The sequence below is a fragment of the Leuciscus leuciscus genome (assembly GCF_965113295.1).
Source record: "Leuciscus leuciscus genome assembly, chromosome: 7".
NCBI lineage: Eukaryota > Metazoa > Chordata > Actinopteri > Cypriniformes > Leuciscidae > Leuciscus > Leuciscus leuciscus.
This window is the reverse complement of record NC_138731.1, coordinates 46226363-46243109: the sequence shown is the minus strand read 5'-3', so window position 1 is coordinate 46243109 and position 16747 is coordinate 46226363. Positions and strand designations below refer to the sequence as shown.

General features: G+C 40.9%; 1 protein-coding gene across 1 annotated transcript; it reads right to left on the bottom strand.

Annotated features, from left to right (window-relative positions):
- Positions 1–2042: 2042 nt before the first annotated feature.
- Positions 2043–6335, bottom strand: LOC309503098 (uncharacterized protein; the record flags this gene model as incomplete). Its single annotated transcript, XM_082175786.1, has 6 exons — positions 2043–2462; positions 3435–4059; positions 4492–4599; positions 5118–5225; positions 5697–5749; positions 6263–6335. The coding sequence occupies 6 exons, from the start codon at positions 6333–6335 to the stop codon at positions 2323–2325; spliced, it is 1107 nt and encodes a 368-aa protein (XP_082031912.1). The 3' UTR covers positions 2043–2322.
- Positions 6336–16747: the final 10412 nt, after the last annotated feature.

Below are 16747 nucleotides of genomic sequence, written 5' to 3'. Positions count from 1 at the left end.
TTGCTAATTACTTTTTAATTCGACACGCCCACTCGCGCAAAAGAGATTAACATGCAAATCGTCCACATGGGACGCGAACGCCCTCGTTACCTCAAACACAAAACACCAAAACACTTCACAAGTCTCTGCTTTTCGTCGAGTTTGGAAGACACGTCTGAGCTTACATTGTATTTACCCCCAGAAGAAGAAGAACGCGATTTGAAGACAAGAAAGATGTAAGGTAAGAAATTCTTACTTATTAGTTTATGGTATTGTTGCATAAACTTCACATTGCAGTTGAACTGTTGCTAGATATATGGTGAATATTATAATATTTAGACCCGTGTTTACTGTTAAATACTGTTTGTGGATATCTGCTCAAATGTAGATATGTAAAATATGGTAACCACAATGTTTCATATATTGGAGCGCGATCGCGTTTGAAAAGCAAAATGCACCAAACAATAGGCTTTATATTTTTACTATTATCTCATTTCATATCATAACGAATGGAAACATTTGAAGTAACATAAGATAATCAATATATTTTTCTCTAGCATTGTTACTGAAATCTTTTGGAAGATTTATAGGCTGCTATAGGTTATTGTTATTATTATTTTATGCAGTACTGCGCATAGCTTATCCCTACAAGGCACAACAAACCTGGTGTTCATTATATTGTATATTGTTGGAAACATTTGTGTTTGTGTGTGTATTCTGTGAATTTTAAAAAGCAATTTTAACCAGAAAAATCTAAAATGTATTCCCAAAATCGTGCAGGCCTATAGTTTCTCTTGATACCAGTATGTTCACTTTTTTTCTTTTCTTTCAGGAACCAGATGCAACTGAGTCCTGCTGACTTCAACATTCACATGAGTCTCTGTACATGAACATGGTAAAGTGAAAATCAAACACCTTGGAAATGAAAGGTATGTACAATGTTTTTAGGAATGGCACAAAGGTCTCTGTCTTTGGATCATTGTTTTCAATGTGCTCTTTTGTCATTTGTATTTTTGGATTATGTTGTGTTGTAAATAAATCCAAACAATCTAAAAGCCATTCTTTTTTAAATCTCCTCATTCTTTGTGCAAGGTTGCTCTGAATGACAGGGCCTGATCGCTCCTAATAGGGCAGTTAGGGGAGTGTCTTTGTCTTTCTCAGGTGTTAAAACCTTACATATTCATGAGATGATCACGCCTCTTCGAATATGGCTTTGTCACACAAAACACGTCTTAGAAATTTTAAATCAATATATTGTCTTATCTGAATGAGCGGTCAGGGTGATTTTAACATAGTTTTGGAGCAAATATTCTAGGCTATGTGATACAATTTTCAAAAGTCTTGTGAAGAAATAATCAGTATGGGTTTCATGGCCTTATTTCAGTGAGAATTTTTTTTGGTATTTTCACAAACCACGCATAAATGTCATTATCTCAAAACTACAAACTTTTACATACATGCTGCTTATATATTATTGTAGCAGAGTTTGTGCTGAATACAGTGTAATAAGACTTTAGCCATGACAATGTCACAAGTAACAGAAATAAGCACAAATGTCAGATCATGTCAGAACACCTCCAGGGCCAGAAAACAGCTCAGACCCCAGAGGGTTAAAGTGCTCCTAAAGGGTCTAATTTAGTCTTAGAAATGTGTAAAGAGTTCACCTTTGGAAGAAGGTCTAGCAGCATGGGCTCCTGTAGGCATCTCTTCATCTGATGGTGGTCTGGGTCTCTTGGGTGGAGGAGGCATGTCATTCCTCTCAGTAGGAGGAAGTGCCATCTCTGCAGATGGTTCTATGGAAAATAATCAAAGTTCAACATTTTCATAAAATACAATTTAAATGTACTATAGAATGCTGACAATACACTGTTATTTGTCACACTTTTGCACTAATTATTTAAAATCATTAAAGTACAATAAACCCTAAACCTGTGCAATTGTTCATTATTGCAAGTATAATTTAACTACATCTTTCCAACAGACATTTAATCAAACATAAGCGCAAGTAAATTGAGTATAACCATTTTATTTCATGTCTTAATCATCTGACATGATTCGTTTTGTGCCATGACACAACCAACACGAGAAGAGAGCAGATCATCTAGTGTTTTACGAAAAATTTACAAGTTTCTCTTATGAAATATCATTTTTATGGTAGTAAACTCACAAAAAATATTCACTCCAGAATGAATATTTAGTGTAATTTAGTTGAAGAATAGCTTGGAGGCATTTGATTCATTACACAATGAGCCGTTTCATCAAAAAAGCATTTGTTCAGCATACTGAAGCATCTTCTTTAATGTTGGCTATGATGTTAGAACAATGTTTTTGTCTGTCAGGTCTTCACAAGTTACGTGACTGAAAACTATGAATAACTGCAAAATGTAGTAGTGTATTTTGACAGTAATACAAACCGTCAACAGTAGATGAACAGTGTCCCTCTTGTATGCTCCCGTCTTCCTCATCACAGTCAATAACGTTTTCTGTGGAAGTTCAAAGTACAGCTTAACAATGGTATATAATGGATCGTAAACACGTGAATAGATGGTAGGGGTGTAACAGTTCACAAAATTCACGGTTCGGTACGTTTTTGATACAGCAAAAAGAAAGAAATGCCAGAGAAATTTCTTTGATTTAATTTTTTTTATTCTTTTTTTATTAAAACTAACATCATAAAGTATGATATTTCTTTTTACTTTGATTAATTCTAGAGCTATAATTGACTCTTCTTAGGAGCATATAAAACAAAACAGCTCCTTGGAAAAAGTGAAATGTAATATTGTAGTAGTTATAAACAAAGGTTTATTTTAGTTCAGATTAACATTTGAGGGCAGCAATTGTATTCATAATGTCAAAATAAAACTTGAACATTATGAATACTTTTACTTGAAGGCATTATAGCCTACTATTCCTGCCAAACTTCCATGGTTGCAGTTAGTGTTACTACAGTAAATCCATGGTGAATGTTGCTGATCTGTGGACACTGGATAGTTCATTCATGGCACAATGTTTCTTCCTGGTTTCCACTTCAGCGCTGTTTGATCCGTTAATAACGGAGAAATGTGAATGTTTCTCACCAGATCTCGCAGCGATGTGTCGCATGATCACGATCGGCTCGCGCTGCACTGGTCCAAACTGATAAACGGTCCTTCAACTCGTTTTGCAGTTTCGTTCCGCTTGCATTACGTTTGCCATTTGATGTTGGGCAATGTTGTGGTGGCGCCGGCGTCTCTTACATTACGAGAGCGCTTGCCACGCGCGCCCCGCCTACATCTGAAATAACAACATTTTGGCCGGCAGGAAAAATGGTCCAACGAACCGTTCGGTTTGAAAATGCGTACCGAACACCGAACCGAAAGCATCGTACCGAACGGTTCAATACGAATACGTGTATCGTTACACCCCTAATAGATGGTAAACAGAAAATCAAACAAAAGTCAAATAAAATACCACACCATCAGGATCTATCCCAATTTCATCCAAGTTCTTGCCATGGATCTCAGCTAATCTTCCTTGCTCAACAGCCATTAGAACTTTGCTGATCGTGGCAAGTTGCAGGGTCTTCTCAGGGAGTCGATAGAACTCATGATGGATTCTTATGTCGTGTCCAAGAAAGTTTGCCAGCTGGTCTATCCCGGTGTCAGTCATATTAAGCACTGTTGAAAGGGTTGTGGCATGCTTTCGCAGTCTTGTAGATGTCAGTGACTTGGGACACTTTGCGTCACACACCTTTGCAAAGCCACGGAGGCAGTCTGACCCTCGAAAATATGTCATGGCTTCTGGTCTTGCAAACATATAGGAATTGTCTTTCAGAACCCCACAAGCCTCTCTCTGCTTAACAAGGAGTTCTAAGGCACATAGCATTTTTGAAGTCAGAAGAATTGGAACTGGTCGACCACGCTTTCCCCTTGCGATAACCCTTGTGAAGTGTCTGCAGAGATTTTTTTCCACTTCAGAGAGTGCCCAGTCCACATCCTCATGTGGATCAGAAGTCTCTCTTGATAGAAATGCAGACAAAGGCATGCTCGAAACCTCTCCTTCCCTGCGCCGGTTAAAGAGAATCATCTGGGCTAGACACACCTTTGCCAGAAAAAAACAAAATTATTCCTGTCCAGCAAACCTTGCTCACACACATCTTGATTAAAACCGGCTTCATGGGGACCTTTCACACACCTTCATGGGGACCTTTCACACACAACGTTATAGTTCCTTATGGGGACTAGTTTCATCATATTCAACACACAAGTTTGAACTCAAACACTGACTGAAAGTGTGTCGTGGGGACGTCGTGATTGTCAATTTTAAAGCAACAATTAACCTAGAAAATAAATCCCTGTGAAGGATAAAACTGGCCCCAAATACTCCACTAGCACTAAACTACTGGACACATGTCGTTACACGGTTTAATGTACTAATTTACACCAGATACGCATCAAAATATGCCTAAAAATCACTAAACCATGACAAAGAGAGACAGTAGACCTAAATCTTTAGTGATGAATGTGAACGTACCTGTTGAGGAGAGTTGATCGGAGCAGATTCATCATCCATCTGAGTCTCTGACTGGAGAGAAGGATCAGAAGCACTCGCTGCGCTGGTTTTAACGGCAACGCTGGTTATCTGTAAGAGACAAACATTCATAATGACAAGATATTAGAACATGGAAACACAAGAGATAAATCTGAAGCAGATACCACATGATTTCAGAGAGAAAGAGACAAAAATCAACTTCATTTAAAACATTTATTCCTCTCCAGTCAACCTCTGTCTGCGCTCACACACATCTGGATTAAAACCGGCTTCATGGGGACCTTTCACACACAACGTTATAGTTCCTTATGGGGACTAGTTTCATTATATTCAACACACATGTTTGAACTCAAACACTGACTGAAAGTGTGTCGTGGGGACGTCGTGAGTGTCAATTTTAAAGCAACAATTAACCTAGAAAATAAATCCCTGTGAAGGATAAAACTGGCCCTAAATACTCCACTAGCACTAAACTACTGGACACATGTCGTTACACGGTTTAATGTACTAATTTACACCAGATACGCATCAAAATATACCTAAAAATCACAAAAAATTGAAGTCTACTGTCTCACTTGGTCATGTTTTAGTGATGAATGTGAACGTACCTGTTGAGGAGAGATGATTTGAGCAGATTCCTCATCCATCTGAGTCTCTGACTGGAGAGAAGGATCAGAAGCACTCGCTGCGCTGGTTTTAACGGCAACGCTGGTTATCTGTAAGAGACAACATTCATAATGACAAGATATTAGAACATGGAAACACAAGAGAGAAATCTGAAGCAGATACCACATGATTTCAGAATAAAAAAAAATGTAAAAAACATTTACAAGTAAAACATGTCTTCATTTTACATAGTTAATCATTAGTTTATTTTGTGATTACATTTCACCCATAAGTTGCAATAAGGCCATTGTATGCCACACATAACTTGGGGAAAGAAAAGTGGCCTAAGACTGTACCACCTCATTCTTTAAATGTATACATTTTAGGGGTGGGGTAGAAACACTGACCTAAAAAGTAACTTAACTTGGATTGTAGCTTTCTGAGATTTGGATATCATTTATAGACATAATTAGAATTTGAATCTATTAGAAATCTATGAATCTAATCTATTCAACCAACAACTTGCTTGACATGTTGCAACAATATGAGATATTATGTACACAGTGTGCTTTGCAACATACTTGTGTTCTCCAAGGGTAGTCTTCTCCTCCATAATCATAGGCAATATCTTCTCCTTTAAAGGAGAACTCTGTAACTCTAGCGAACTCTAGTCACTTCTTCGCTGATTTTCCCTTTTGTTGTCGCATGTTTTCCCCACGAGCTCCCCCTACAGCTGTGGGGGGGGGGGTGTATATTTCACAACACAGTCGTAAAAAACTCACTTGCGGCGGCCTCCTCCCCCTCTCTACCGCTTCTCATGTGCGTTTGTTTTGATCGGAGCAAGCCAACTGTATCGCGTGGAGCTATGTCTACCGAGGTGGGTAATCTGGTAATACATCATACATGCGTGTGTGTTTATGTCGAATTGCCGTAAAGCAATTTGTGTTTCGCGCTCGTTCTCGTTCTAGTTCTCGCTTATCACGAGACTTCCAATTTCACTTTGCCGGGACGGCAGTGCGCAAGTTGCAAGGTTGGTTTTCCGCCTGGGAACGCTGGGGGGAGCGGGGAAAGTCACCAATATCACCAGAACAGGTTGTTTAACCATCCAAATGATTTCTAGACAGTTTTATTAAGTTAAAAAAGTTACCAAGTTCTCCTTTAATGTCATCCAGGGCAAACAGACAAAGGTGAGGCTTTCCATTGACGTCAATTTTCTTCATCTTACAATTTGGATGTTTGTGGTCATCATTAACGATCCACCCAAACGATCCATCTTCTCTTGAGGCATCAATACTTAAATATGAAAGCATGAGAAAAGGATGAATACAAGTATTACAATATACCACCACAAATCAGTGTCTTTTTTACTATAGTTTAGCACAGGGTTTCTCAAACTCAGTCCTGGAGGGCCACTGTCCTGCACAGTTTAGCTCCAACCCTGATCAAACACACCTAGCTGTGAGTTTCTAGTGATTCTGAAGACATTGATTAGTTTGCCCAGGTGTGTTTGATCAGGGTTGGAGCTAAACTGTGCAGGACAGTGGCCCTCCAGGACTGAGTTTGAGAGACCCTGGTTTAGCATAAGGAATATAGCTTTGGTGCAACTTGACTTCTTACCACCATGTTTTCCCTCGCCAATTGAAATCAAACATAAATGCAGCACAGGATGCGTGGTAACATTTTCTTCTCCTCTGCAGCTCTGCATCATTTATCATATCTCCCCTGTACTCAAAATCACCTTTGCAAAATGCACCCTTTGCGAATAGACCACGTCCTGCAAAATACAGATTTTTATTTTTTCACAAAAAATACAATCTTATAGATAAAGGATGCCAAATACACAAAAAAAAAGACATCAATAGTTGGCAGCGGATTTAAAATAAACTGCAACCAGGGGTCTAATTAAATACCCAAAAGTCTTGCATTACATGTTCATAAGATTATGGTTAGGACATGCATATGATGGTAAATATTGAATGATAAATCACACCACCTTACCTTTCACTGGATTGATATACTTCACATCTAATTTGAATGTTTTGTCAGTCTTCGAAACAACATGATGCATGGCATCCTTATATGGTGCGTTCACACCGGACGCGAATAGCGCGTCAGGCGCGAATGATTTCAATGTTAAGTCAATGCAAAGATGCGTTACGCGCGTAAAAAATTCCTGCGGCGCGAATTGAGCGTCTGGCGCGTTAAGCGCGTTATGCGCTAATGTTTTATGTAGTGCTTTTTGTGCATTCTCGCGTTTGACGCGAATTCGCGTCTGCCGCCTGAGTTGAAAAATCTGAACTTCTGCGTCAATTCGCGCTGCGTTAACCAATCAGGAGCCTGCTTGCTGCTGTCAAGTGGTGAAGTGACCGTTTATAATGTTATTTTATGTTTGGCCTCAATAAATTATTTTGTAATATGACTAAAATGCTTGGTGTGCAAAGCAAATCTTTCACATAAAAACTCGATTTCAATATATGATACTCATTTTGTATTGAATGCTATTTATTCCATATCTATTCTAGATTATATGAAACATTATTATTCTAATGTAAAGACAACAAACACAATTTAGTGTATAAAAACTTTTTAAAAAATCACAGGACAGGTTTCACTTTTGGAGGCTGGCTCCATTTATTATCAAAACAAAAATAAATGACAGATTAGGTGGGTGCGGGCGAGGGTGAACCTCGCGCCGGGCTGTAGAGCGCGGGCTCGACAGGCATAGACCACTCGAGGCCGAGGCCTTATACGGCCTACGCTGTCCTCGTCAGCGTCCTCACCGTTAGGTCCATCAAACCTAGCTCCTGGAGCAAATTGTGAAACTCCTGAAACCCTCCAGAGGGTCTGGTGGACCCGAGTACAACGACGATGTCCCCTACGCAGCTGTTTCTGCTCTCCAGAGCATATACGAGCGGTGACTCTCTCGATTAATGCTAATGCTCGATAAACATCTAAAAAAAGATGGCCGTCAACGGGTTTCGAAACTTTAGCCTCCGGATTTCGCCTCTGACGCGCGTAAATTTGGCTTCAAACTTTTGTTTTTACACGCGTCAATTTAGCTCTTGACACGCGAATTAACACAAAAGTGGTCAAGCGTCAAACTAGACGCGGCAGGCGCGAATTTGACGCGCTATTCGCGTCCGGTTCAATAAGTAGATAAGAATGTTATTGTAATGTAACACTGCATTACAATGATATCGTATGTATCAATGTAAGACAAGAAATCAGAACTCAAGGATATCACATTTATTGACTAACTTATTAGCCTTGAGGGCATCAACTCAACATTTTCACTTAGGCTCTAATCTCTCACAAAACCAACATCTATATAATCCCAGGTAGCCTTGGCAATTAACTACTCATTTGGACCTTAACCTAACTACTCTTTTGAACGATCTCGCCATACAAACCCCAGTTTATTTTAACTACTGTCATAATTAAAACAAAGTTTATTCATTTAAAGCTACTTACCATTTCAGTGTTTTTATTTTAGCCTACTTAATTTCTCTGTTAACGCACTTTGGTCAAGATCTGTGGCTTGTAGGCCTATATGCTGCCTATGAGTTCACTTAAATGTAAAAACAATTACTGATCTTTTATTCATCATATCAATAATAAAAGTCAAACACAAGTGCGATAATCCTCCCCCTCATCCTGTCCTGACAAGTAATATAACATACCTTTAATTTAAAGTATAAAATAATCCACCGTCCAGCACTAACGCGAACTAGACAGAAACAGACTTAGGGCCAATCCCAATTCTACCCCTTACCCCTTCACTTACCCCTTCCCCTCTGTTTTGCGTGTGCACGTGAAGGGGTAGGGCTGTCTCAATTCTCTTTTGGTTGGAGGGGTAGGGGGAAGGGGAAGGGCCAGATAGCCCTTGAAACGAAGATTTTTCGGGACCACACTTCAAACGAAGGGGTATGAGAAATGTACCTGCATACACCGGCTACAGAGGCAACATGACTGCCAATAATCATTTTCTTTGTCACATTCAATCTTGTGTTCATATTTACGGTCATGTTCTTCAAAGAAACAGTTGCAAAAAAATCGTTAAAGTTCGTTAACAATATGACGCGTGTAAAAAGCAAAAGTTTGAAACGAAGTGGACGCGCGAATGAGGCGAATTCGCGTCCACCGCGCCGCACTAAACGCCTCATTCGCGCCGCAAGACCTCCAGACGCGTGTATACGCGTCTTTTAACATTGAAATCACTCGCGCCAGACACTCTATTCGCGTTTGGTGTGAACGCAGCTTTTAGGCGTCGAAGATATCGTCATCTTCGTTATTTACTGCAAACTTAAGAAGAAAAATACAAAAAATAGCTGTAACTCACGCAAGACTACAGCTGACGACGGCATCTTGGAAGTTTGTAATAAACATTGGCGCATCTCCTGTGACGTAGGCGCTAGCGACGATGTATAATGACATATAACGGTGTAGAAGTGGTGTCCCATTTCTTAGGGGAATATTTTCACCCCTACGCCTTGACACTCTGTTTCAAGGGGCAAGGGTTAGGGGTAGGCGAAGGGTTAGGGGTAGGCGAAGGGGTATAAAATAGAATTGGGATTGGGCCTTAATAACCCAATTCCTTGATTAGCAATCAATCAGACTAAACACCTGACGACACTTTTCAGTTGAAATTAAGTACTTAACATTACATTGTATGATTTTGTGATTGCTTATTGGAAAAACACAGAAACATGTCAGGCCACACTTAGCCTCAACAATTAGCACTAACTAGCTAACGTTAGCCCGCTGCCTAATCTAATTAACCTAACTGGTTTCATATTATGTGCTTAACGTACCTTGAGCTTCACTTTTATCCTCTGCAGAAGTTCAGATCCTTAGTTGGCATCTCCAGTAAATAATCTTCTTCTTTGTCTTCCGTGTGAAGTATCAATTTAATACTTATAGTTTTAAGTTGCTGTTGAATTCCTTCCTTACGAGGACCCGGAAGTGGGCGGTACTCAACCATAATTGGAAAATGTGTGTGTGGAGAAGTGAGTGCATTACCAGCCAAATATGTTTGGGGGCGCAGCTGAGCACACACTTCACACACTCACACTACCTCATAATCGTGTGTTAAGGGCCAATGCTGAAACTCCGCCCAGCACCTTCAGAATAGTTCCTCTATTCAATTAAATGGGTCACCCTTAAGGCCTATTTATACTTCTGCGTCGAACTGCCGCCGTAGCTACGTCGTAGGCTGTGTGTAGCGCGTACCCTTCGGCTACCCTGACGTGCACCTCTCCAAAAATGTAACAACGCGTCAATTCTACGCGGACTCAAGCGCTGTGATTGGTCTGCCAGAACCCCTCCCTCGGGGTTTCACATCCCTTAGGTGCGCCTCAACGTGGACAACAACGCAGAAGTATAAATTAAAACCAACACGTTGCCTGCGGCGTATAGGCTCCGGCGTATAGGCTCCGGCGTATAGGCTCCGGCGTAGGTCCGACGCTGAAGTATAATGAGGCCTTTATGGGGACCTGATTTTTGGTCCCCACAACGCAAGAGGTCCCCATTACATGACTGTGTAAACAGATTCTTGTCCCCACAACGTGATGATTACCAACTCACACACACACACACACACACACACACACACACACACACTCTCACACACACACTCACACTCACACACACACACGTGAAGCCTCTGGAAAGCACATCTGGCTGTACAGTACAGCGTCAGCACACAGATTTTTTGGTTTGCTAATTTATGAAAGCTATGATGTGGTCCTCAGGTTTAATGCTTTTTAATCTCATGGTTGGCTGAGCGCTGCCATCTTTGCATGCTGGCACAGTCTGTCCTGCTGTTTCAAGGTTTATCCCAGCTCTTTCTGCCCGACGGCAAGTCCATTAACCTAAAGCATCGTGAATCCCGCTCAATGGATGTTCATTTTAATCACTTTTTTTGGAGAAAGCTGGCTACCTCCTGCTTATTAATAACATTACACTCTCGATACTCGCTCAAGCATATTTATGATGTGCATTTCCAGCGTGTTTAGATGTTATGGCATCTCACTTATTATGACAAACTCTGCTTTAGTAAAAGCCCACATAAAAGCAGAAATGGACTTGAGTGGCTTTATATATTCATATTCATATTCATATTCATATTCATCAGCACTGAGATCATCGTTACCCTTGAGGACTCCTGGAAGTGTTCACGGTTAGCAGATACACACACATTTCACGTGAACATCTTTTTCTCTTCCTGGAAAAATACTGTGAAAACATTTCAGTCCAATAAAATGTTTGCAGGGTTATTATTGTTAACTATAACTATTAAAAACATTTCTGTTAATTGAAATTAAGCTAAAAAAAAAAAAAAAAAAAAAATGTGTCGAAAATTAGTCCTGGTGTGGGAACCCCAGGGAAAGGAACTCTTAATGTTTCAGCAGACCAAGTTATTTTAGACAGTTTCATGCTTCAACTTTGTGGGAAGAGTCTGGTGATGTTCCTGTTCCAGCATGACTGCGCTCCAGTGCACAGAGCACGACCATAAACACATGGATGAGGAGTTTGGTGTGGAGGAACTGGACTCCTGCACAGAATCCTGAACTCATCCCGACAGAACAGCTCTGGAATGAACTAGAGTGAGACTGGGAGCTTCTCCTCCAACATCAGTGCCGGACCTCACTAATGCACTTCTAGAAGAATGATCAAACATTCCCATAAACACACTCCTAAACCTTGAGGAAAGCCTTCCCAGAAGAGCTGAAGCTGTTATAGCTGCAAAGGGTCCATATTAAACCCTACGGATCAGGAATGGGATGTCATTAAAGTTCATGTGCATTTAAGCCAAACGTCCCAAAAGTTTTGGGAATATAGTGTATATAATACCCACTTTTTTATTACCAACAACTATTTGTAAGAGTTTAGCTTTAATGAACAACTTTACTGTTCAAATACTCTATAACAGTATTAGATCATAGCCTGACGTCGTCATACTCAGATTCTAGTCCGAACCGGGAGAGAAAATGCCTCTGCACTCTATTGGATAGACCTTCAACCAATCAGGGCACAGAGTGAGTGACGTGTGTTCTTCATCCATGTTTCCGATCGACTAATGCCTTGATCTGTTCTCTGTTCCTCTTTTACAATCAATGCGATGTCGATATCTTCTATAACAGACGCGATGCCGGGATCTACACATGATGTTTCATAAACACAGTTCGGGAGGAGAACGTTCAAATGATCAAGCCAATCAACTTCAGCAAACAATTACCACATCTACCCTATCAGCATGAGGAAGCATATCTATATTCACTCTAACTCTTCTAACACTCCTGGACAGTTTCCAGCATCCCTCCTCTCACTCTCGGCCTGTTCTTCCACAGCCAGGAATACGGCGGGAGTACTTTGGGTTCGGGCCGAATCCCGATCCCGGAGCCTCTCCTCGGACAGCACGTCATATACGCATTACTCTATCTGACTTATTTGTAAGTGTGAAATCTCAATTCTCCAGCGGCGGCCATCTTTGTTGTAAACGAGTTCAACCCAAGCGCTCGTTGGTGACGTGGATGATTACGTCACTTTTGATCATCTGTCCATCATCGGATAGAGCCCGTTCGGGTATAATAGCCATAGCTGTCAACCCTCCTGTTTTTTCCGGGTTTCTCACGTATTTTAGCTCTTTTCCCGCCGTCTTCCCATTTTAGTATTTTCCCGTAAAAATATCCCGTATTTTTACGCTCTGATTGTGTAAACTCAGAACACGCAACTATCTGTGTCTGTGAAGTGGCTTGCACTTGGGTTGCTAGACCTCCAGTAAAGCAGTACGCTACTAGCGAAGAAGAAGAAGACAGTTGCAGCGGCGGGCGGGAGGAAGAGGGAAAAAGTAGCGGGAAGTGAACTTCAAGGAGAGTAGAGTAGATGAGTGTGATGTGCGATGATGGATCAGGACGCCGACGGCCAAAATCACAGAATTAACCACCAACCAAAACCGAGGACATTATGCCGATATTTGTGTAAATAGGAGACCACCTTCCACTACCTGGCCATGCCTACTGCAGAATTTGTCGTTGTAATTTCAGTGTTGGTCATGGAGGGGAAAACGACAAAATCTGGGAAATCTCCCTTATTTTGGGGATGGATTCCGGGAAATCTCCCTAATTTTCAATGTTCAATGTTGACAGCTATGATAATAGCTCCTCAACGGATCAAGTCCAGACCGAACTTCCCGACCCTAAAAATGTTGTGGGCGGGGCTAAGCTCGGCTGGCATCCAGGCTATGGACATCATTCAGAAATGTACACTTTTCCACCAATATTGGGGGGATGGTGGAGGGGGAAATAACATATTTAGTATCATGAATGATTCTCACAGTTTCGATCCAGCATCTTCACACACACTCGCCGTCAGAGAGAGAGACACTGGAGGACTGAGGAAGTTTGTAAAGAATAAGAAGAAGAAGTAAATGAGTTTTTAAACGCAAACAACAGCAGACGCTCAAACCCCGAGGCAGCTTCTGTACTTCAGGCTTACAACAATCTCATTATCTCTGGCTCTCTCACACACACACACACACACACACACACACACACACACACACACACACACACTCACACTCACACACTCACACACTCACACACGTGCCAGAGGCATCAGACCAACACTTCTGAACAGCCGTATGGACGCGTCTGGAGACTCTATGAATATTTCATCTCATTTCCATCTCATTTCCAGCAAATCATTATACAGAACACTTCTAATTAATTTATAGGACAGATTTGATTTTGATAACTTGTGAGCACCCCCTCGCCCCCCCCCCCCCCCCCCCCCCCCCCCCCCCCCACCCCCCCACACACACACACACACACACACACACATTATATAAAACACACTGTAAACGACTCCTGTCACTTCGTATCAAACGGCCGTTTAGCGAATGAGAGCTTGAGGACCTGCTGTTTAATTAACTCTACACTGAGTAATTAACTCTACACTGAGTAATTAACTTTACACTGTATAATTAACCCCCGAACCACCGAGACAGAGATGACCCAATTCAAGTCTTTTGTTTGAATGTCATTTCTTTTCAAATCTGCATTAAAAATATTTTGCTCTTTCCACGAATACGGAAAAAAAGTCGTTTCTTCTTTCAAATGGACAGTAAAATTAAGCTTAATCTTTTTAATCAAGCATTGCTATTAAAGTCATTTAATTAAACATGTCAGCTGGTTTATTTTATATAGTTTCAGTTTTCATTTTACTTTCATTTGCATTTGTCTCTAAATAGTTTTAATTTTTTATTTCAGTTTTAGTTTTTTTTTAAATAAAAAAATAAAGAAACTACTTAGAATTTTAGTTTAGTTCTGTTAGTTGCCAATGTGACATTTGTAATTGTCGTTAAATTTAAGTATTAATAAAAAAATGTTTTCTTTTAGTAGTTTCTGAATCATTTCGTAAAACTTTTTACATTTAGGGCCCTATTTGAATGATCTAAGCTCATGATCTAAAGCGCACGGCGCAAGTTCACTTAGTCCGAATCCACTTTTGCTAGTTTAACGATGGGATAAATGGTCGGTGCTCCCGGCGCTGGTCTAAAAGGGTTGTCTCTATTCTCTTAATGAGTAATGGGTGTGGTTTGGGATTTACGTGCGTTAAACCAATCAGAGTCTCATCTCCCATTCCCTTTAAATGCCAGTTGCGCTCGCCCATGGCGGATTCACTATTTACATGACAGAGTTTGATAGTGGAAAGACCGAACGCGTCTCCAGAGCACAAACGGATCTGCTCGTGCGCGAGGTCAAAGTGGGCTAGCAGAACATCTACGGGACAAGCCGGATTCACCATATCTTTATGTACACAATAATAATCTTTTACATTGTAATCCTTTTATTTGAAATATTTGGCATGTTTGTGTGTTGCTGTGTGTCCCTGTGTGTGTAATAAGCAGAGTGTGTGTGTAATAAGCAGAGTGTGTGTGTTGTGGACCCGCCTATAAGCGCACATTACTAACGCACTCATTAAATAACAATAAATAAATAAATTCCATTTTAAATATTATTATTATAATAAAATATTACATAATATATACATAATCATGAGCACGTCCAGCAGGAGGAAGTGACATCATGAGCACGTCCTGTACACAAGGAAAGTGTGTCGATGGCCGGAGCTCAGAGACATTAACATCAACATTCAGCATCAGCTCCACCTGACCTTCAGCTCCACCTGACCTTGAGCTCCACCTGACCTTCAGCTCCACCTGACCTTCAGCTCCACCTGACCTTGAGCTCCACCTGACCTTCAGCTCCACCTGACCTTCAGCTCCACCTGACCTTGAGCTCCACCTGACCTTCAGCTCCACCTGACCTTCAGCTCCACCTGACCTTCAGCTCCACCTGACCTTGAGCTCCACCTGACCTTCAGCTCCACCTGACCTTGAGCTCCACCTGACCTTCAGCTCCACCTGACCTTGAGCTCCACCTGACCTTCAGCTCCACCTGACCTTCAGCTCCACCTGACCTTGAGCTCCACCTGACCTTCAGCTCCACCTGACCTTCAGCTCCACCTGACCTTCAGCGGCTGCACACCATCACTCACATAACTCTGACTCTATTCTATACTTTTATGAATTCTGTTGAGAAACCATGAGAAAAAGGTGAATAAAGACTGAGAGTCAATGTTCAGAAAGTAGTGATTATTATAATGTTGAACTGTGCAGTATAGCTGTGTTTTACGGTGTGTTTGTTGTCAAACTCAAACATTATTTTATTTTTAATTATTAAAAAATGCCATTTTTTAATATGAAAAAGTTACTAATTGTATTTTATTGACAAAATATTTAAGTTTGTCTTTTTTCAATTAGATCAGATAACTTTTGAATCAGTCATATGGTCATGTTATAATGAACCTATGGGGCATGTTGTCACATTCCACTTCCACTCTTTTGGTATAAATCAAGAAATAAGTATATAGTGTATTAATAAAACAAAACCACATAATTGTACTAGACGTGTGAGATTAATGAGGGAAAAAATCAATACTCTGAAGCGTAAGTGGATTTACACACTGAGAAAGAAAGCATTGGGTTGCTCCCGCTCTCTCCTACTGTCATTTCCTTTTCCACAAATCATGTTTCTCGATTCCAATAGATATGCACATAATGATTGTGTTATTATTCCTCATCACTGTCCGATCACAAGCGCTTCTCTCTGCATGTCGACTCTCGTTCATCATCCGCTTGTTCACATGCAGAACAGAGCCAGATTTATCTGACAGTATTTGCCGAACTGAAGGTAATATTAGAGAGATGTGGGTCAAAGACAGGAGATACTCCACTCTCCGCTCGTCTCGCGCTTCTGACAGAGTTTCCCGATTCCTGGCCTCATTCTGTCAGACTCTCTCTCTCTCTCTCTCTCTCTCTCTCTCTCTCTCTCTCTCTCTCTCTCTCTCTCTCTCTCTCTCTCTCCCAGTGTCCCAGTGCACAACACATGTACAAATGCATCATAAATATGCGAGTCATCAGTCAGTCACTCGGTGGTGTGAAGGAACACACACCAGTTTAGTGACGCGTTTCTACTGTTGAGAGACGGATGAGCGCGCAGATCATAGACATAATAAATACATAGACGCCCTATTGGCCGCTTTGGAACGTTGCTGCGATACGTCAACG